Source organism: Passer domesticus, chromosome 2 (genome assembly GCF_036417665.1).
Source record: "Passer domesticus isolate bPasDom1 chromosome 2, bPasDom1.hap1, whole genome shotgun sequence".
NCBI lineage: Eukaryota > Metazoa > Chordata > Aves > Passeriformes > Passeridae > Passer > Passer domesticus.
This window is the reverse complement of record NC_087475.1, coordinates 16,870,837-16,893,738: the sequence shown is the minus strand read 5'-3', so window position 1 is coordinate 16,893,738 and position 22,902 is coordinate 16,870,837. Positions and strand designations below refer to the sequence as shown.

Genomic DNA, 22,902 nt, shown 5'->3' with positions numbered 1-22,902 from the left:
TTGTTCAAGGAACTTTTCTGGTCAGGAAATAACCACCTTGCTGTGCAGTTGTGCAAGTGTCAACATGAGCGAAAGGGGTGGGACTGAGGAGGCAGGAGGGTGGGGGCAGAGCAATTGTGAGCTAATCTTTATTAAATAAATAAATGTGCACAGTGATGTGTTTGTTGGTGCTTCTCCTTTGTCCTCAATTCTTCAGTTTCCTGATTGGCTTTGTTTGTAACTCAGTAATCTTAGCAAATACTAAGCCTGTACTAATCCCTGCCATTAGAAAAAATATTACATTAATAATATTGTTCAATTAAAAGGTGCAGTATGAGCTCCAGTCTTAATAAACACCAAAGGTCTTTATGTGAGAGTGGTTTTACCTTGACTTTCAGTGATTTTATTATCTCAGTGATCTAAATATGACATGTAAAGGTACAGGAAATCTGGCTTTGTTATTTTGCTTCTCTCCATAGTAATTGGTTTGTATGAGCTGAACATTAGTTTTTGTTGTCTTCTTAGTTTGTTGCAAATTCTGACAGCAGCACTCTAAATTAACTGTTTCAGTGTTCAGAGACTTTTGTTAAGCATTTTATCTCTGGTAGAGTATTCTGGTGTCTCTGATCCCTGATAACATATCTAGAGGAAGGACAAAATAATCAGAAGTATGCTAAATTCAAGGATGTGACTTAAGGTAGGGGCTACGATTTTTTTCTGAGTGCAGTACTTAAAAATCTTTGTAAAATCTGGTTTGACTTACACAGAGCTTCCATGGCTGGGTGTTTCACCTGGGCGTGTTGAGATAATGTTTGCAGAAATAGAGGTGTAACTGAACTCATAGAAAATTAAGAAAACCCACCAGATTTCTATGAAAAGTTTTTAATGATTTTGCAAGCTCTCTAGAAACTCTGCAGTAGAGGTTGAGATAGGATTTAGTACTCATTGGTGCTTTCAGCCATCTCTTTCATCAATCTCCCTTTACCATTCTATGCTTGATGATCACTTACATTTGTGTTTCTGCAACTAGTGAGAGCATTCATCAGGTAATGTCTCATTCAGTACAAGTCCTTTCTTATTCCACTGGCTTATGTGATGTGTTTTATTGGTAACATACTTGGGGAAAGAAAAAAATAGTCTGTCATCTTGTCTTCAGACTTCAGCTGATGCATCAGATCTGGTTGTATTTCTCTGCTTCTAGTTGTTATTGTCATAAATGTGCTTGAAACTCTCAGTTGTGTCTGCAGTGAAATAGAGTTTATAGGCAGATGATTACTTGGACTTGTGATGGGATGATAGTAACCCTGAAAGGCACTGCTGTCCCTGGGCTCTCCCTTGTGTTAGCTCACTTTTTTGTGTGTGTCAGCACAAGTGTCATGCCATAAACAGTGCAGGATCTAATTACAATCCAAGTCTAGGCTAGCTGTCTCTCCTTTTGTGGCTTACTTTTAACCCAGGTAAGTTCTCTATTTATTTGGGTGGGGTTGCTTTGCTTGATTTGTTTTGGTATGTAATTCACAGTTGCTAGAGAGGTTTTTTTGAGCTTTTGTTTTTCCTTTCAGTTCTGCCTTTGAAAGAGTTTGAGATGGTTGTTTGTTTGGTTTGTTTTAGTGTTTCTTGACATTTAATACCAATACATTTTCAAGTCCCAAATAATTTAAAATATATCTTTCTGTTGGTTACTGGAAATAAATTATTTGTGATGCTTGGCTTCACAGAGCTGCATAAAAAGCTGTAATTTAATGTAGTACAGGGTTAGGCACAGAGTTGAACATTTTTGGGTGCAAATAACTCAAGTCTAAGTGTCTTTAATATGCTACAACTTGATGATTTTGTGCAGAAATGAAGACGATCTCCTGATGAAAGAATTCTAAATTATGAACTTAAACATCTTAGAAGTTAAAAAGATCATCTCCAATCTTGGTTTTTTAATATGGCATTTCCCTGGACTGCTCTGTCTCTAAATGTCTTTCTGTACAATACACATTTTTATGAACTTTGATCTTCTAGCATATCCTACAGCTCTACTGAAAGTTCTAAGTCTTAACCCATATCATAACTCAAAGTATGCACTGAGTCTGAAAATGAATTTGTTTGGTTATGTTTTCTAATTTTAGATAACTGTTACTTCTGTTTTCAAACAGAAATTCAGAGTTCTCCTAAACTGATAACTTGATCCAATGATTGGATAAATCAGCCAATTTAGTAAGTCTTAGCTAACGTGCAATCCACTTCACAGTAAAAACTATGTTTGAAATATGTAAACCTGAAATATTTCCTTAGTCACATTTTTACAATTTATAATTTCCTTTCAAGATGTTCTGGAAACATCTAAATATCTATGAATCTAAATATCATGAAATTTTCTGTCCCTGGAGTGAGTTAATGTATATATATTACTGACTTGGCACAAGAAATGCAGTTGCATCCAAGTCAGAAGTAAAAAACACTTGATGGCTTTTTTTTTTCCAGGAGCACAAATTAATCCATAGAATTCGGCAGTTTGTGGTTTCTATCTGAGAGTAAGAGTTGTATTTCATACTGTTTTGTTGTATATATGTATGGTAATATTCTGTATTCCTGGGCACTTTAAGGAAGCATCAGAAATATTTAGAATTGCTTAGAGGACTAAGTTGCAGTGTCTTTCAGATCATGGCTAAATAGATGGATTTTTTTCTTGTCACGTATTTTTGAAGGTATGAATAATATTATATATGCTAATATTCTATAAGTAAACTTTGTTTAATGCCCAAAGTCTTGTAAACAAAATATTTTTTATCACATATCTGTTCTTCTTGCTGATGAATGTAGTCAAATCTATAGCAAAGATTTTTAAGTTTTCCACTGACTTTAGAGGTCAGGCAGCTAGAATGCATTAGGGAAAGGAGGAAATGGTTGGTATAAAAGAGGTGAGTCTACATTCTTGGAGCTGCTTTTCTTATTGTTGCAGTGTGACCAGTCATACTAATAAGCCTTCCTGGAAATGGGTGGTGTCTTCTAATCTTCAGGTTTCTTGACTGTTCATGTAAAAATGCTGTTCTGAAGACAGAATAATTCCCTTTCTATGTGTGAAAGCCACCACATTCAACAATGGGTGATGGAAATTAAAAGGCCAGGGATGAGGAGGATCCTGGCCATCACCTGAAAGGTTAAAATGAGAGATTACTGCTTGTTGCTGCACTGCTTCCGTGTCATTGTAGAAATATGTTGTATGTTTGGTTTTGGTTGTTTTTTTTGTTTTTTTTGGTTTTTTTTTGTTTGTTTGGTTTGGTTTGGTTTGGGTTTTTTTTTTGTTCTTTGGTTTTTGTTTTGTTTTGTTTTTGGTTTTTTTTTTTTTAATTGAGGTGGTTTTGCTTTCTGTATTTTCCTATTTGGTTTATGTTTGCTCTCCAGCTGTGAGTTGCTGTAGCTGCAGGCTTTGGAAATACTTTCTGTTCAGAGTCCACTGCACTGTTGAAATTCTGATTTTGAAACTTATTTAAGGCAGGGTGATAGAGGGTATGGAAGACTAAGCCTTGCTTTCAGTATGAAGCACTTGTAGAAACTCGCCTAACTTCTGATCATACTTGCCTTCCTCTAGTCCAGATGGAGCTGCTCTGACCTTGCGATGTCTTTGCTATGTGCTGGTTGCACAGAATTTTCCCTCTTCTATACTCATCACTCTTACTAGTGTAGATTTGAGTGATGTAGTTGCTGATCAGGTTGGGTTGTTTTGCTGGTGTTATTTGAGTGAGGCGTGAGATCTGTGGCAAAGATTATGAATATACAGGTAAATTCTGGGCTTTTTAGGGTTGCATAAATAACATCGAATTTGCATTGCTTTGTCTGGTTAGGGATAGAAAGAGGATTGGAGGACAGCAGAGACCCAGCTGTAAGTAGGGCATTTGTCAGACCATGCACTAATCTGGCATCCTGGCTGGGGAAATTGGCAGAGAGGATTGTCATCCCTCCTGCTTCGATGCAGATGCACTTTTAGTGACTCTTCGTTAATTCTCTCCCAAAGTAGGTGGAATACTAAATGATTGTCAACAAAAAAATTTGTGCCTGTGAGGCAGTTAAATAATTCAGCACATGCTAATAACTCATGTTAGCCTGCTATGAACTTCAGTCAGTGAATATCACTGAAGTGTTTTGCTAAAAGCTGCACCTAAAGTAGGTTCATGAGTAAGCCTGTTGTTTACTTCCAGACAGCTGATGAAAACTGGCCAAGAACTGTTCTCCCATTGGCAGCCTAAGCAGCATATCCTAGAGTGTGTCCTCAGCTAAACTCCTTTGTACAGGTCAGCTCTGGCCCAGGTAGATTTTTGGCTTTGTTTACACTATAAACAAAGCCAAAGACTGGGTAGCAGTTGATGGGTGTTTCTGAACAGATCATCAGTTTCTTAATCTGATTGACAAAACAATCCAAACCCTGCTGTATTATGTCTTTTAGATTGGACTATTGGCCAGAGGGAAAACTAAAATGACCTATGGAATTCAATTTCATTCTTACCTTTTGGTCTCTTTAAGAAATTGGGAGGGAGTGGGGTTTGGAATGAATTGATTATGTAAGAGTAGAGACCCAGACTGCTGTTCTGCTCATACCGTTCTGATTCATTTCTGGAGCTCAGTCCATCCTGTGCACTGAACAGGGCAGGGACCCTGTGGAAAATACAGCCTGTGTCATGCATAGTTAGAGTGTCATGCATGTGTGCTGGCTCAATTTCAGTTTTATTTCCTAACTTGATAAGGTTCCTTCCATGAATTTTTTTAACCAAAAATAGATTTCGCTCCCTCCCTGACCCTGTCAAAAACACTGGATCTAGCAGTAATAGCTATAGTACAGTTATTATGAAACCATTTTTCTCTTGATGTAGTGTGTTTAATTGGAAAAAATCTGCTACTGGAGGTTTGCCATTCAGTGTTTCTGCACAGTATTGCATTGGGAACCAATGTTTGGATTGATCTGAATATCAAGTATACAGTTAGGATTTGTGGACTGATTTGTTCAAGTGTATTAAGCAAGTCTTAATTATGAAAGTAAAATTTCAAGACCAGATTAATACATTTTTTTCGTATGCTTGAATATGTAAACAGTGGAGTTTGTAGAAGTGCTTGTAACTGGCTTATAACTGTTCCTGTTGAAGCTGAACACTTCAGGGAGAACTGGGTTCTGAACAGTTGCAGAAATCCCAACTAAACAATAGTAAACTGCTTCCATTCTAGCGTGCATCAAAACCTCAGTTATCTGTCTTTAAAAGGGACTTTGCATTTACATGCTAAAGTGAAGCAGAATTTATAATAGCCTGTGGTACAATTGAGATAATGCTAGGTGTGATACAGGCACTACAGTTGTCACCTGATATGCAGAGTGGCCTACAGTCTTACCTGTTTCTCTTTCTGCTAATAGATTATTTGTGTGTGAAGGCTGAGGAGGAGGATGAAGCACTGATTATGGACCTTGGAGACAGCGGGCTGTCCACACAAAGCTGCATGCCATTGCCACAGAACTCTGAAGCAAACAGTGCTGTTCACCACATGAGTCAACTTGCCTATGGTAATTACTGTTCATTTTTATTGTGATCTGATAGTTAATGGCTAGTTTTAATGCCATATGTTCTGTGCTTTTGGATTCAGTCCTTTCTATAACACCCGTACCTTTAAAACATGTTTTATTAGAAAGCTACTTTATAGAAATTGCTTGGCAGTTCCTTTAAAGAAAAGTGCCATTTAGTTATTACTTTCTATGTCATTATAAATGGCAAGCCTGCTAAAATACTACGTTTTAAAAAGACAACTTTTTACTTACTTGTAAGGGTAAGTATACCTAGGAATAAATTAGGAAGCAATTTGGAAAACAAATGTCATGAGAGAACCTAGCCTAACAAATTAGGTTTTTAGATAATCTATCCAGTGTAACTTAGTACTGGAGATGCTGGTGTGTAATGATAACAAGATGGCTGTTTAAGATGATAAATTATTAGTGGTAAGTAGCCATTGTCTTTAATTCACTGTATTTATTTTAACATGCAAGATCAAAGTATCTCAAGAAATCATACCCAATGCTTCATTGGCCCAGACAAAAATTCTTCACAGCTGTTATGAGCATTTAAGTCCTGTAGAGCAGTATTACCAAGTCAGTGAGGAACATTACTATAACTAAGTGAAAGCACTTCCTTTGGTGGATTTTTTTTTAAAATTAAACCAGTTAACTCTATAGAGAATCCCATTAGTATTTCTCTTCACAGATACAAGTTACATCTGATTCCTAGTGTTGTTGGGTTCTTCTGAGAACCTTTAGACTTTTTGGCCTTCTAATTGACAGTATTCTGTAGTTGTAAGTTTACATCTGAAAACAAATTTGGGAGTGGAGGATGGTTTGGATGGTTTTCTTGGGGTTTTGTCTCTGTTATTGAAAATAAACAAACAACCCCACCAAAATTAAAACTTCTGCCCAACAAGTTGTCATAGACAGTTGCTAACCTTGATTTTGGAACATGAGTAATTATTTTATTATTGTTAAATTAATCATGATGAGAGCAGTTGTTTCTTAAAAGGTAAAATATGGTTTTGTTATCTTTGGTTGCATTAGCATTAGATATTGTCTAGTTAAATCAAGTATAGTGAGATATGTGAGTGAAACACACCACAGGTTTATCTCAAATGTGAGTAGTGAACTTTGAACTGAAATTCTGTGTGATTTGTTTTATTGAACCACTGTCTTAGACCAGTGTCTTGTAGAGCAGTGCCTTTCCCTCAGATCTCATTCTGTCTGTTCAAACGAGATTCTTATACTTTTGTCTTGTATCTTCTTGCCTACAATAAGAAGCTGTCAGAGGAAGCTCAACATCATGCAGAGAGAGACATCTAGGTTTTCATTTCTCCTTGCCGGCTGCAGAGCACCTTTTATTTTAAATTTTTCTTAGTCATTTATGCTCACAAAGTCAGTACTACTTTTACTGACACTTTTTAAATATCATTATGTTTGAAAAAAACAATTAAATTAAATTTATAATTTCTGATCTAAATTAATTGGATTAATAAGTGTTTGATAATATACTGGTAAACAAATTTCAAATACTCAAGCAGTCTGAAAGTTTAAAAAAAAAGGGTGACTGTGCCTGTTTTTGCTATAGTGAAATGTTTAATGTAGTGGGAAGCTTTCTGATGAACTTTGCTTTCTCTTCATTTTAACAGGAAATGAAGGCTTGCCAGTGCTTGCAGATCTAACAGCCTCACAAATGGGTCATTCTGCAATGATGCAGAGAGGAAATGGTCACAGCCCTGAGAAAAGGGATTTTGTGGTTTTGCGTAATAAAAGAAAGCGAATTTCTCCTGCTGTAGTGGAACACAGTGTGGTATGTTTCACCAAACAGTAGCCCTTCCTTTTGAGACCAGTTTCAGTGTTACTTGGAATATAATTTTTCTTTCACTGCTGTGTGGTGATTCGATGACATTCCACTGAAGATGGGTAGGATATCTATGCATGGATGCTTCTAGCAATTCTTTAGCCTCCTATTCTGCAGTCTGTCCATACATCCAGAGTTGTCCCATCCCAGGTGCAGAATCCAGCCCTGTCCTTGTTAAACTTCATACTGTTGGTGGTTGCCCAGCCTCTGATTTGTTCAGATCTCTCTGTGGGGCCTCTCCACCTTCATGGGAGTCAATGGCCCCTCCCTCCCAGCTTAGTGTCTGTCATCAGAAAATTTAGTCTCCCTTCCAGTCCTGTGTCCACATCATTTATGAAGATGTTGAGAGGCACAGAGCCCAGGATGGAGCCCTGCAGAGCCCCTCTAGTGACAGGTGTCCAGTGTGATGTCACCCCATTCACTGTAACCCTTTGTGCCTGGCTCATGAGCCAGTTGCTCACTCATGCTGTGATGTGTTTAAACAGCTGTGTGCTGGACATTTTGTCCAGAGGATCCTGTGAGAGACAATATCAAAAGCTTTACTGAAATCCAAACAGATTGCATCAACTGACTGCCCTTGATCAGCTAGGTGGGTCATCTTGTCATAAAAGGAAATTAACTTTGGCAAGGAGGATTTTACCCTTATGAAGCCGTGCTGGCTGTGACTCACTTGTCCTTCAGGTGCTTTTCAGTAACTCCCAGAATAGTATCCACAGTTTTACCAGTCACTGAATTCTGCCTGTTGTACACAAAGCAGAAGTATCACCTACCACCCTGCCAGCCTTCCTTTTCTAAAATAAAACCTGATCAATTAAAAAAAAAAATAAAAGAAAGCAGCACCACCAGCAGAGGTTCTGAATCTGGTGAGTGCTGGATGGCATCGGCATCCATCCAGTAAAAGGAAAATGCCAGCTTTGTCCAGGTGGTGGTGCCGTTCTTCCTGCTTAAAAGCAGTGTGCAAGCTGTGAGAAAATTGCCTCTTCTAGAAATTTTTTACAGCTTCTGCTTTGAGTTATACACACTGAAGTCTCACAATTTGGACTCAGAGGTGTTTTCCAATCTAAGTGATTCTGTGATTGCATAAGGTTGTCTGTATAGTACATCTAGTTAGATGAGAAAGTTCTGCCTTGGAATAAAGAAATAAAAAAGCACGGTATTTTTAATTTATATATATATATGTGTCTGGTTCTGTACCATGATAAAATTACTTGAAGAAACCAGAGGCCTGAAAGTCTGCTGTAGCAAATCCAGGGTCAAGCTGGTAAGGAAACCTTGTTTGACTGTGAAAGTAGAATATGTAGGGAGTCAGGCAAGGCACCTGAGCCATGCACTGCACAGGAGCTTCAGCCCCAGCAGGTACAGTCCCTGGGTGACCACCAGAGTGTCTCCTGCCTGGTTAGACAGGAAAGTTTCCTTAACACACCAGTACATAAATAAGATGACTGTAGTAGGTCTTGTTTTCTTGGGCCCTCTTATAGCCAAGGGAGGTAATTACAACTACAACCAAAAGTGTCCAAGTTGGATTGCTGGAAGAATTCTTCAACTTTTCAAAACATTGAATGTTAATTATGTTATTTCCCAGATGAGAACCAGGGAAGAAGAATATGAAGATAATGACAGTGTCATTTATGAGTATGAACCTGACTATGAATGTGTAAGTGAATTTTCTTTTGTTTGACAGACTTTGAATGAAAAGTTGGTTTGGGGATGCATGTTGTGCAGTAGGCTGAAGTAACATGAGAGATTTGAAGTTGGGATTTACTTGCTAAGTCTGTGTATATATTAGTACCTTACACTCCTTTTTTTTCTTTTTTATGTTTAATTATTACTTTCATGGAAAAGGAAAGCGTTTTATCTGAAGCTTCTTATACTGGATATCAACAGAATCCTCTTATGGAGGTCCTCAGTTATTGCCAGGTATTTTTTTTTCCTTTATATCTGAAATGGTGTTTAAACAATTTTAGTTAAACTTTAGGAACTAGAGTTGTATTATAAACTTGACAACCAGTGGCGTGATCCTTTCCAGTTATTTGCCTTGTTAATTGCCCACATAACTACAGTATTTTCAAAGTGAAACTAATGTCGTTCATATTCTCTGAACTTTTCGTAAGAATAATTTTCAAATATTAAGCTTTAATACAAAATGTAAAGTTTAGTTATTGGGAGGAGCTTCACAGTAATGGGAAAGATACGGTGGTGATACACAGCTAGCTATTGAATGTACATGTTGCTTGCCAAAGGTGTGCCAAAAATCCTGCTAGTGTTGGTTTTGTGAGTTCTTTCCTTTTGATTCCTGAAGCAGTAACGGGCAAAATTGAAAATAACTGCACTAGAAATTAAAAGCATCCCTTATTTATTCAGGTGAGCACTTGTGTGACTGGAATCAATCAGGCCATGCTTAATTTAAGTCAATTTGTAAGTGGTTTGTAGCCAAGTGTTAATGTTTTGTAAGTCTCCTTAGGCATTCAGCAGTGCTGTGGAAGGAAGTTGGCTAAGTTTTAGGGAGGGAGTTCAGCTTTTAATTGAACTTTCTTGGTTTCTTCAGGCCATGTATGATGCCATTCAGAAACTGGATAAAAAATTTGATCTGCTTCATCGCAAGGTCTCGGAAATGCAGCATACTCGTATAAAGCCATTCTTGCTCAAACCTGTGAGTATTAAAGACCTAAGGTGTTTATTTTTGCTTTAATTCTCTCATTTCCTCTGATGCTTATTTTAAAAATCCCAATCCTTTCACTAAGATTGAAATAAGGAGCAAAATAGCAGACTTAGAATCTATTTCAATTCAATTACTTGAGATTTCTGATTATGTGCCAGCTTCAGTTTCCTGTGTTATTGACTGGTGGCCACAGATTGGCAGTGACTCCCATCAAATTCAGGATGCTGTGATAGATGGTGTAAAATTCTATTTGTATTGACACAAACAGAAGTGAATTGTGTAGGTGCATCTTAAACTTTAGTGTATTGCTGTTGCACCTTTGCAACATGTGATGTCTTGTCTCATTGGTTTCTGCAGTTAGAAGAGAGTTTAAGCATCAATCAGGTTGGTTCAGTTGGCTTACTGAACTTTAGATCTAAACAGTATGTTGTCCTATCCATTACAGTATATAATTAATTTTTTTTAATGGAAACTCCTTTTTAAACACTTTTAATAATGTTTGATACTGAGTACACAATATTAATTTTGCTCCCAAACAGTCAATCTAGTGTTAACTAAGGAGACACAATCTTAGTACTTCTAACAATGATCATTAAAAGGAAAGCATAACAGATGATTTTGGAAAAAGTTTATAAAATCCATAAGGGCTTTTTTTTGTCATCAACACTACAAAGCTTTTAATGTGGCAGAGATGATTCTGCTGTCAGGAGATGTCAAGACAGCAGAAAGGCCATTTGCTTTATGGGTGGATGGAGCTGGATTTCTCACACCTGTCAGCCATCACTAGGATACTAGGTTTTATTGTCAACTCCAAGCTTGTGCTGTCTACATATCCAAAACCATGAGTTTCAGGGAATAAACTGATCCTGTCAAATACAAATGACCCCTATAAGACCTCTGTGCTTTACCCTCCCCTCTGATATGTGGGATGGCAGGTGCTTTAATGTTTGGATTTTTGTGTTAAAAGTGACCTGCATTGCTTTTTTTTCTTTTTTTCTTTTTTTTTTTTTTTTTTCCTGGAGGCTTTTATCTGCCAGCTATTTCCTTGGGTTCTGCCGTTTAAAATCATCAGAAGTGCTGTTGGGTTTTTTTTATGGCTGTACCATTGCTGTACTTGTGAAGGGTAACGGAATGGTTTGGGGTAAAGTTACTTTTTTATTAGATGAATTCCAAAAGCTGGAGAAGCTGACAAACTTTCAGATACATAAGACTTCTTAAGGTCATAGATTTTTTATTAAGTTTACAAGGGTGCAATATAATGAGATTTCTCTAAACAAACACACAAGCCCAGCAAAATTAAACAAAATAAGAAAAACAAATCCACATGTGTCATCTTCGTTTGGTTGCTCCTTCTCAGTGACTTGTGTTTTGAACTAGAATGCCTGTGTATGATTTTTTTAAAAAGTACTTGAAGTGATGGAAAACATAGCCTATCTCTCAGTTTGTCCATCTCAGTCTCTCTGGAATCTTCATTGTAGATGAAATCTGAATATTTATTGTTTTCACCTAACGAGTAAAGAAAGAAGAGGAAGTGTTTGGGTTTTTTTCTTGTTTGAAAGGAGCTGGCAGGGCAGTGGACACATTCCTTGAAAATTCATCAGCCAGTGACTGGGTCAATGACTGAAAAATTTTAATGTTTATTTTGCCTATTTTCTTTTTAATAAGAGGTCCAGAAAGTAGTTCTGGCCTCCCCCCCGCAAGTGAAAGAAATAGAGAAACATTGAAGCTGACTAGATAAACTCTTAGTGTTGTACATACAAATGAGAATAGAAGATACTAGAGGGAAGGCTAAAACATGGTAGCTCTGAGTTGATGACAGAGACCACTTAAAGGAAGAGTATGCTGCCAATAGCAGAATTACTAAAATCTAGTTTTCCTGGTTGGCTAAAAAAAACCCCCAAAATTATCAGCTATGTCTAATGTAACCTTTTAATTGTTTTCTGAATCACGTTTCAGAAACCAGTTGGATTTACATACAGAAGTTCCAGTCATTTGCCTTCAGGAAAAATAAGAGTACAAAAACCCATGGAAAGAGATTTAAGTCTTCATCGTTCTTCATCAGGCCAGGGAAGGCATAGCCCAGTTGTAAGGATTGCTTTGCAAAATGGTCACGTTCAAGTCAATTCCAAAACAAAACATGTCCTGCAGAGTTTTCAGCTTGAATCTCATCAGCCTGTTGGAAGGCAGAGCCCACCACTTCCCACTATAGTTTCTACACATTCATTACATTCATCATACACAGCAACTAATGGGATGCCTGACCTTTCACCACAATCAAATCTTGCTCCCAGTATTGTGGAAAGTACTGTCAACATTGCATCTTCTTCACCTGTGCCATCACCATCGATACCAGCACCGTCTGAGCCCAGTCAGGAAAATAATGCTGTGGAGTTGAACTACAGAAATGCATCTGAGGATGTGAATATTAGTGAAGAACTACCATCTTCTTCAGTCTTCATCAATCCTAGCCTTGGTGAGTTCCTTTGTGATAAATATTCAGAAACCAAGGCTAAAAAATGGCTGGTACTACCACAAGCCTTTGATTTACAGTAGGTGCTTTGGGTTCTTTTAACTCTAGGCTCTCTTTTTATCTCTTAATGTAACCTTTTTTATTCTGTGTAAAATTCACAAGTAATATGTGCGTGCTTACCCACGTGTTGGAGGAGGCAGATAGATTGCCATTAAAGCTAAGGGAGGCATATGCATGTCTGCATGTTTTGAGAAAGCAGCTTACCTGTGTGAAGGAAATAACTGTTTTCTTCTTGTGCAGGATTTTATCTGTGAAACATCCTTTGTATACTCAAATCTTCCAGTGTTTGGTTTCTTCCAAAATACTTGATTCCAAAGAAAATCAAGAATTTTATAGATCACTGCATTATAATAAAGATAGACATACCAGATGGCACCATGTGTTAAACTAATGCCTTTCTAAAGGGTAAATGGCCTGACTTTTATATGCAAGGCTGAGCTATGACTTCTTTGCTTTTGGTCTACAAAATACATTTTTACAGCTGAAGAGCTGCATGAATAGTAGGTGAAATATTCAGATATCTATCTAAAAATTTGTAAACAGTTTATGATTTAGCAGTTCTGTGTATGGATATACCACTCTTCATGAGTCAGTGTTTTGAAAACATACCTGGTATCTGCACATAAGTAAAATAGGCCACTGTGAACATTGTGGACAGTTGGGTGTCTAATGTATTTTCTTGCATGTTTTGATTTCAATTAGTTATGCTGGTGGTTAATGTGAATCAAAAAAGGTACTTCCATTCCTTCCAAAAGGTTACCATTCCAATTTAAAGCTGCTTTTGTAAGGGCAAAGATAAGTAGTAATACATAGTAAAATTAATAGAGACTATACACTGAGACTCAAGAGAAAGAGTTTGAAAAAAATGTTCTGTTTTTAACAACTTATTTGGGATTTTAATTTTTTTTTTTTCTTTGAATATTTTTGTTTTACAAAAGAGTTTGTTGGTGACCCAGCAAGAAATGTAAAAGTTCTTGGAAACCATTTGGTGAAGGCTCGGCAAAAGACTAAACCCAAGTACGCAGCGCGCCACTTGGTTCGTGTCTTGTTCCCCAAGAAAACTTTATTGTGCAGCATCATGGGAGCGAGTGCACGAGGGCGCAGGACACTGGATCCAAACAAAATTGCTGCAATAAGAGGTGTGTTACTTTTCAAAATGCACAGATTTACTTCTTTCATACTTAATGAGGTTTTGAACTTAAAAGGAGTCCTTGTCTGTATGTTTCTGGCTAATAGTTGTCTGGCAACTGGTGAGCAGATAAATGCCATAGTTGATGTGCTCCACTGTGCAGTATCCTTTTGTTTTGAAAGTCCTGCTTTGTAATTCTCAGTGTTCATTTTTCTTCAATTTAAATAAAACTATTCAAATTTCTTCTAGTTATACGTACATTGCGTTCATCAGTCACACTTGCTGTCTCTAGATTTTAATTGCAGTTCATTTTGTGTTTGTGTGTGCCATGGATTTTGTCAGTGGTTTATTTTTGTTGTTTGATTGGGTTGGTTTATGGCCATGGTATACTTGGGACAAACATTAACTGGTGTTTTTGAAATACTGTAATGTTGAGTGAGAAGTGGTGAAGATGGAGGGAGCTTTTTTTGATAAATGTTGTTTGCACAGATCACATGGCATCTGTGTGTTAAAGGGTTAAAATTGAGTGTGAGATTATATAAGCCATGTGAAATAGTTGCAGCATTACCCTGTGTCTGTTCTTTTGGGGGGATGGTGGTGGTGTTGGTTTGGGTTTTTTTTTTTAAAGTTAGTATTATAAATCACACATTTTCCCCAATTCTACCAGGAAATGTTTAATATAATAGAAGCATTATTCACAACATCTCAAAAAGTATCACAGAGCATCTTGAATTCATAATGCTGGTTATTTTCAAAACATAAGTTTACTGTAGTTATTTATTGATGGAAGTCTGAAGCTTGTAAATGGAGAACAGTAAACATATGAAGCATTAGTTAGCTTTCTCTTTCTTTGTAAATTAGGATACTTCTAAATACTGGGCTTTGTAATGACACGTCAAACATTTTCTGTATTTTATATGCAGAGTTTCTTGCAACTAACTTTCCAACCTATGATTTGAGTGAGCGTGGAAAAGACTGGAAAACCTGTATCACAAATGTCAATTCTATGATCCGCTCCTTACGCTCTGAAAACAAAGCAAAGGTGATGATTTATTAAGTACTAAGTTTGCACTTTTTTCTCAGATGAATTGTTTGACCTGCTCATGGTACAGGTGCTGTATTGGAAATTCCTTAGGTTCTGTCTCTGTGCTGCTCGGCACAGGCATGCTGACTGCAGCACTGGTTCCATGTGGGGAATACTGGAATATGCTCTTCTCTGCTTTGCCTCTTCCTGCTTCTGTGTCCAGAGTTCAGTTAAGAAGTGTTCAGGCGTAGGATGCTATAAGGAAAGCACTGCAAATGTTCCTCAGAAGTAGTGTCAAATTTGATTGAGAGCTTAATCAAGTAGCTCTTAGCACTTGTTTTTGCAGTCTTTTTTTTTCAGATATATTCAGCTATGCATTTCTGTTTTATATTGACTGAAACATTACTCCCAAAACACCTCCAACTACACTTCTAAAATGCTCTCTGCACATCTTTGTATAATTCTTAACTGTTCTACCAGTGGTTTTCGTGATAGAAATTCCGGAGTAACTATATTGCAAAGATCTGAAATATAATTTATACTAAATGTGAAATAAACTGGAACACCAATTAGAAAACTGCTAGACTTCTCTCAATGTGTATTAACCTTATTAAATGTTTCAGAAGACAACTGAGAGGAAAGAAGAAGTGTCTGATGCTCCTGATACATCTCATTGTGTAGATTTAAATGATAATGAAGATAGTGGAGACAATTCTCAGAAAATGACTGGCTCCACAACTGACACATTGCAGAATTCAGAATCGGATAAGTTTCCAGAAGCTTTCCACACATCTTCAGTCAGACAACAACAGTCTTTGGAACCTATGGGTAAACAAAGAAGTTTTTGTGTTCTGGAATTGCTTGTTACATTTTAAATAGTCAGTGAGAGGCAAAAGATGATACTGTAGGTATAATTGCATGGTAAAGGGATTTTCTGAACTATGTGAGTAGTTTTTCTCTTAAGGCAGTCATTTGGTATACACATAGTAAGTCTTTGGGAATGAACAAGGGCGTTGTATCTGGCTAACAGAATATATCTTTGCATCTGCCAGAGTCCCATAATGCATGTCTGCTGTGACATTGGGAAGTTCAGTTTCAGTTACTCTGTTCAGTTGTCCTGGCTTTTTTCTTTTCTTTGGTAGATAGTCTGTCTTAAAAAAGTAAAGTAAGCTAGCTCAGAGTATCTATTGAATGATATTGCAATTTCAGAAGAAAAAGTACACCTCTCTGCAAAACTGACTCTTCAGGACAATAAAAATCTTAAAGCAGCCTTTATAGTTTCACATTTTTCTAATGTAAGTGTTCAATACACAAATGCATTGGGGAAAAAATCCATGTACATCATGTGATGCTTAGAGACCCTCAGGGAAGATGGGCTGAGATTAGTTGCTCTTGGAAGTAATTTATTCAATTAGGATCACTTTGGGGCTGTATCAGATCTGTTTCTGCACCCAAGATTCGTTAGTCAGATCCCACAGACCTCTTTATGTACTAAAAATTTTGCATTTTTTTCTTATTAGTGTTTGCAGTGAAGTGTGATTAGAAGTAACTGAAAAATATTCACTCTTTTTCTGTTTCTGCTTGCAGAATCTAAGCACCACTGAAATAGCAGGACGCTTACTTACTTATGTACTTGGAAAAGCATCATCTTTTGATACGAGATGAAACAAGTTAGAAAGCAGTAATTAATAATGCAGCTTGCATTGCTGAAGACATATCAGAAGTACTGTTTGTGGTTGTAAACCAGGCAGGGTGTTCTGGCTGCTTGGCCATGTGTTTCATGTTAGCAGTAGCTGCAGTGTTACGGTTTTGCTTTGGTCTTTCCAAGCAAGTAGAGTAGTTTCTGGGTGAGCTTTTTGTGTGTCAGTTTTGATTTAATACAGCCACTTTGAGGCATGGTCAGTGTTGTATGAGTAAAATATCTCTCTCCCCTCCATGGCATCTTCTCTAGAACCTCTTGGGAGCCCGTGGCGCAATGTTCAGTTGCCTTTCTCCGTAATTTACGTCGCTAAGGGGAAGGTACGGCCGGAGTTGTCAGCTCGCTTCCTGATTCGTCACATGTTCCCAGAAGAGCTGCTGGTGAAAAGCAACGTGTATGGTAGTCTTGATCGTGGCATGAGCCCACTGGATTCCAATAAAATTAATGCTCTCAGAGGTGAGTAAGAAAATCTCTTAAATCATAACATGGAGACACCAATAAAGAGTATTATCTTCGTATCCTGTGAACAAAGCATAGAGCTTCAGAAATTACTTTGTGAAAATATTCTCCCAGGCATTTCTGCAAGCAAATTGAGAGGAAGTAGTTAAAGTTATGTTTTAGTAGCTCAGGAAATTCTCCAGATCATGAACCTGGTTTGCATGGGAAAACTCAATTGTCTTGACATTGGCTTGAAAGGGCAATGCAGTGGGAGATGGGAGCAGTCCCTGAGGATTCTGTAGGACATCAGAGATAATTTCTTGATACAGGGGCTGTGTAGGTGAAGCAGAGAAGAGAGATGTCATGTACAGCAGGTTATGGCTCCCTTCACAAAAAGGGTTCTTGTGTGATAATTGGTGGTGGCATTGCCTGTAGAGATTATGAAATCATGGGCCCTGAGGTCCTGAGTAGAGTAAGAAGGATCTGAGTATGGGCTTTGTACCTTGGGAGAGCACATTTTGACATGTTTGGGAAAGTCACAGATGGGAGCTTGTGAGAGACAGCTCTGAATAGGAGAGGAGCTCAGGAAAGTTGACAGATCATTAAGATCAGCCTTCTGCAAGCAGATGAGAGTCTATCTTGATGTTTAGGAGAGCTGAGTTATGGGAAGACAGTTTGGGCTAAGCAGGGAGTTGATAACTGAGCCCTGGAGCAAAAAAGCCATATTTAGAGATTGGAAACAAGGTTGTGTTTTAACCCATCAGGTGGCTAAAGACAGGTGCTTGCTCACCTTCTTCCTCCCTGTCCTGTTCCCCTGCCCCACCCTCTGGAGTTGGGGAGAGAAGTGGGGAAGGAGGACTGCATCTGAAGGAACAGAGTTCATGCTCAGTAAAGTGGAGCTGTGACTCTCACCCTCTGGGGTGATGTCTGTGATAGCTTGAGGGACAGGCAGAGCATGCCAGAAACCATTTCCAGTATGGCAACCACTAGCACTGGAAACATTGACATTTAAACATCTCTATTTTATTTCTTGATATTTTGAGCTTAAGAAGCATTCAAAAGATGTAGTAAGTGCATCTTAGGACTGCAGAACACCATGCAGGCCACAGAGCAGATGAGAGGCAAGTCCTGTGTCTTGTGGTTGCAGCCAGACCTTGTCACTTGGCTCTGGAGCCAGAGGACAGTCCCTGCCCCTGTTCCCTTTCACACAGCCTGACTGGATGGCAGCACCAGCTCCCTGAATTTTACCCTACAGGGCAGGAAGGGACCCTGCATAGCCTTATTATAATCCCCAAAATCAGTCAGTTTTGGTCAAAGAAAAGGCATAACTTCAAAAGCTGATTTGTGGACCATGTACAAAGGTTCTGTAGACCTTGAAGAATTCCAGTTCTGTGCTGATCCTCTGCAGTCAAGTATTCTTGAATTTCCTGCTGGGGATGGAAGTAAGGAGAGCCTGTCTGCTGCTTCAGCCCATGGCTACTGTATCCTTTGTCATCATAGCTTATAACAGGAGCATCCTAAGGCACACTTACTCTCCCTTTCACCTCTCCTCCTGGAGCAGAATGAACTGCAAGAGCACAGGTTTCTATTTCAGTACTTTCTTCCTTCAGACCAGAGTTTTTCTGGCAAAATGAGTTTCTAGGTTTGTAACTACAAGTTAGAATTTTACCTGTAAACAATAATTCTATATTAGATTTTTACTTTCTGGTATGTGGAAGAACAAAGCTGACACAATATCTACTAGCTATACCTTTCTTTCTACTATGAAGGTAAATCTAGATGTTAATCAGAGGAGAATCAATATTGCCTTGATTTGAAGCTACAGATGAGAATTCCTTTTTGGTGTTTATTTAAGTCTTTTACTGGGTTGCTTAGAGAAAGCATGCAATCCAGCTCACCTCAGCAGGACAATCACTTCTCAATAATTTTAAAAACCAGTTTTAATTTTGGTTTTAAACTACTCATTTTACTCATGAAAGGGGAGAAAGGTGCCATAGTCCTATCCTTTTTATGTCATTGCTACCAGACTCAAGTGTTTGTTTACTGGTCTTACTTGCAGCATGGTAAGGAATGAGCTCTCACAATTTTTCTGTCACTTTTGTTCCTGTACATCTGTGTTATGCTGAACTGGTGTGACTAATTTTAGTGAATATAGTTGTCAGAGATCCTCTGAAGGAGAGCTTGGTCCTGCCTAATTCTGGTCATTCTGAAATAGAGCCCAAGATTTGTCTTTGCTGGCTGACCACATTAGAAGCTGAAGTTACTCAGCACTTCAAAGGATCAAAACCACACACATGATCATGTTTTCTTTCATATTTTGTTTTTATGCTTAGACTTTTTTTAACTCATTTTCAAATATAACAGCGGGAAAGCAATATCTGCCCTGCTTTGCTTTTCAAGTGTTGTAATATGTCTAGCTGTCCTGGTTTGGTAGCATGCACTTGTTTTAGCTTAATTACATCCAGAAAGAATATATAGCTTACCTAAATAATTGATAACTCACTATTACGTACTTGGTGGTTTTTTTAGAGTTTCTTCAAGAGAATTTTCCATCCTTTGATCTAAATGAAAGTGGATTTGATTGGAAGGCATGCGTGGCTGCCATAAACAGCACAATCCGCAGCCTCAGGCATGAGCTGAAAAAGGCAACGTCTGGAACCCGCCAGAGAGCCCGCGCAGAGTCCCCCAGAAGATCCCACTTCCGTAAAGCTGTCTCTCAGACTGAAGCTCTCTAGCATCTGTCTCAAATCTTAATTTAGCAGGTTTTTATTAATTCCATGTAAAAGCCTGTAATATCGAGCTGTCCTGTTCAAGTGAGGTGTCAGCAGCACAAATAGCATCACTTCATGAGACCAAAATTAGCAGAAGGCTTGGGAGCCTTAACTCTTTGCATAGGTAGTGTTTGTGCTCCTCAGAAATTATTTTCAGTGTTCCCTGTAGCATTTGCAATGCGCATCTTCTCATGATTCTCAAAGCATCTTCTTCTGATTCATTGAATCTGAAAGATTAATCTGGTTAGAAAAGATGCACTGTGCATCAATTCAGCACAAGCAGATGGAAGAGAGGAGAGGAAGGAGTGGTTCTCCTTGGAGGGTGAATCATAGCCAGTTAAATTATCTCATTATGTGTGAGGAATGAAATTTGCTTTGACAATTGGGTATCTTCAGCAAAAATATCAGAAAGGAAAAAATATTTTTAATTGCATTTAGTTAATGCATTTGTCGTATCTGGACTTGATGATCTTCAAGGTCTTTTCCAACTAATGATTGTATGATCTCTCACATTTTTGCCTCCTATATCCGTGGGGTTTTTGCAGGATAAGAGGCAGACAACAATGTAAGTACAGCTGGTAATGTATGGGGGAATGATGCCTTAAGTTTTAGCTTTCATATTTTCCAGATCCTGTACTGCATTAGTATATAACTTTGAACTTCATGTGAAGTGTTAGCAGGTTCTCTTCACAGTTTAGTTAGACAAAACAATCCTTTTCCAGCCTGAGAACCAAGGACACCATTGCAGCTTCAGGCCCAGAAAGTATAAACAGCGAAATGAGAGGAGCGGTGTTGGAGGATGGGACTGCTTAACCTGAAGCTGTAATTGTACAATTAACCCCAGTATGTAAATTGACCAAAGCTTATGGAAGTGCAAAAACTCCTGACCCATCGTCCATCTTGGGCGTAGCCTCGGCCAGGCTCTTGTACTGCCCAAGGTGTATCTTTTGAAAGCCTTTTAATAAATACCTACTTTATTCCTTTAACACTGTCTAGCCTCTGTTCCAGGTAGCCTCTCAAGGCATCAGTTACACTGCTTTGCTCTGATTTAGCTGTACTAAAAGGACAAAAAAAAAACCAGTCCAATGGTTAGTTCTGGGTTTTTTAAATTAAATTTAAGGAAAATACTTCTTCAGGGTCCTGAACTTCACCATCTCATGGTTACTGTGGCTAAGACTTCACATTTGCAGCAAATGCCTTGCTGTAGGTGTATGAGGCCCAGAAAAGCACCTGTTAATAATAAATGTTCATGCCCTTGCCTTTCCTTTGTGTCTACACAAGACTAAGATTTATTAGTGCACTAAGTTATATATTTAAAGAAAAAGAACAGACAAACTAATTGTAACAAACTAATTTTCAAAATCACTGGGATGTTGAACTTTTACAAATAAATAAAAATTAATTACCGTATATATTCAATTTCATATCTTGCTCAGTTTAATTTGTAAGTTAGAATTCAAGAACAGTAACTGTACAGAAGTTAATGGGATTTTTTGTCGAGTAACTTCTTTGTTATTTGGGGTTTTTTTATTTGTTTGTTTTCAAGAAAGGAAGTAATCATAGAATCATAAAATATGCTGAGTTGTAAGGGACATATCAGGATCATAAATTCCAACTCCTGACAGTGCATAGGATCATCCCCAAAAATGACACCATGTGCCTGAGAGCATTGTCGAAATGCTTCTTGAACTCTGTCAGGCTTGGTGATATGGCCACTTCCCTGGGAGGCTTTGCTAGTGCCCACCTACCCTCTGGGTGAAGAACCTTTTCCTGATATCCAACCTAAACCTCCCCTGCTACAGCTTCAGGCCATTCCCTCAGGTCCCATCACTGCTCCTAAGAGGAAAGAGATGAGTACCTGCCCCTCCTCTTCCCCTTGTGAGGATGTTGAAGATCACAATGAGGTCTCCCCTCAGTCTCCCCCCGTCTGGCAAAAACCAGGTGACCTCAGCTGCTCCTCATACAGCTTCTGCTCCAGACCCTTCACCATCCTCATGGTCCTCCTCTGGACTCACTATAGCTGAATGTGTTCCTTATATTGTGGTGCCTAAAACTGCTCCCAGCACTCAAGGTGAGGCTGCCCCAGTGCAGAGCAGAGCAGGACAATCCCCTCCCTCTCCCAGCTGGCAGTGCTGTGCCTGATGCCCCCCAAGACCCTGCTGACCCTCCTGGCTGACAGGGCATTCCTGACTGATCAACCAGGACCTCCAGGACCTTTTCCATAGCTGCTCTCCAGCTTCTCCTTCCCCAGCTGCTGCATGCAGCCAGGCTTGCCCTGTTCCAGGTGCAGAGCCCAGCCCTTGCCCTTGCTGAACCCCTACAGTTGGTGTGAGCCTTTCTGTTCGTGTTTCCCAGCATCAGTCACACGGGCCTCGCAGTGACTGTACTGGCTGGCTGCTGTGAGAACTTGCCTTGCCACTTGTGTTGGGTCTGAGTGCAGTCTCAAAGGTCCAGTTTCTTCACAGAAGGAAGCTTCTTGGAAGACTGGCGTAGGGAGTGGATTTTACCTCTGAAGGGTTGTGGAAACTGTGACTTCCAAAATAACACCTGTACATAGCAGAGTTAGATGTAACTAAATCTGTCCTCTCCAAGGCAAAGGTTTCATAGTTTATTTGTTAGCAGTAGGATAGAACAGTGAATTTACTCATTCTCAATTCAACTTCTGTTCATAACAGACAGTCTTTATGTACAGAGTATAGGACCAGCTTTTTAATTACAACTTAGGATATGCAATGGCCTTATCAAATATTAAATCAGTTGGTAATTTAAGTTCCTTCTGCCACCTCCTTGCAGAAGTCTGCTGTAGGATTCAAGAAAGAGACTGAATTTCTGATTTTCTTTTCTTGGTAGAAATATTGTACTGAAAATTCGGTTGTTCTGGTGTACTATTAACAGGCTCTTCTGTTACTTGCTATACAGTCCTTGTTGTAAATGCCAAGAACTTTGTTGTGTATAGGTATTACTAGTTCCAAACCTCAGAAAAAGACAAAAATGCTTATATTTTTTTCAGTAGTTTTATTAATTGTTTTCACTGCCCTTCACAGGTTTTAATGGTGGAAGGATATATTTATTGAATGATGTGTCTGGCACTGAAATCTGTTAACTATGGTGTATATCTATAGCTTCCAACTTGAAAAGAAAATTGAATTGAAGTAGAAATAGTTTTCTTGTTTCTGTTTTAAATGTATCAAATTTTCCTAACTTTTATAAAGTACAATTAAAGTATTTTGCTGTTAGGAATTAAGTATTTTACAAATAAAACTGCCATATAGTTCTTTGACTACA

At 38.4% G+C, this 22,902-nt stretch overlaps 1 protein-coding gene across 2 annotated transcripts in view; it reads left to right on the top strand.

Moving 5' to 3' along the window:
• Positions 1 to 22,902, top strand: part of BEND2 (BEN domain containing 2) — a 23,887-nt gene extending 985 nt beyond the window's left edge. The window contains exons 1-13 of one of the 2 annotated variants that reach the window (XM_064407587.1): positions 111 to 1,436; positions 4,167 to 4,259; positions 5,369 to 5,515; positions 7,156 to 7,316; positions 8,950 to 9,021; positions 9,210 to 9,284; positions 9,913 to 10,017; positions 11,983 to 12,499; positions 13,495 to 13,695; positions 14,609 to 14,727; positions 15,333 to 15,537; positions 16,661 to 16,864; positions 19,376 to 22,902. In XM_064407587.1, the coding sequence (XP_064263657.1) occupies positions 5,413 to 5,515; positions 7,156 to 7,316; positions 8,950 to 9,021; positions 9,210 to 9,284; positions 9,913 to 10,017; positions 11,983 to 12,499; positions 13,495 to 13,695; positions 14,609 to 14,727; positions 15,333 to 15,537; positions 16,661 to 16,864; positions 19,376 to 19,581 (1,968 nt within the window). In that variant the 5' untranslated portion in view covers positions 111 to 1,436; positions 4,167 to 4,259; positions 5,369 to 5,412 and the 3' untranslated portion in view covers positions 19,582 to 22,902. Of the gene's footprint in view, positions 1 to 110; positions 1,437 to 4,166; positions 4,260 to 5,368; positions 5,516 to 7,155; positions 7,317 to 8,949; positions 9,022 to 9,209; positions 9,285 to 9,912; positions 10,018 to 11,982; positions 12,500 to 13,494; positions 13,696 to 14,608; positions 14,728 to 15,332; positions 15,538 to 16,660; positions 16,865 to 19,375 lie in introns of those variants that run through there. The other variant, XM_064407586.1, reaches the window with a different exon arrangement.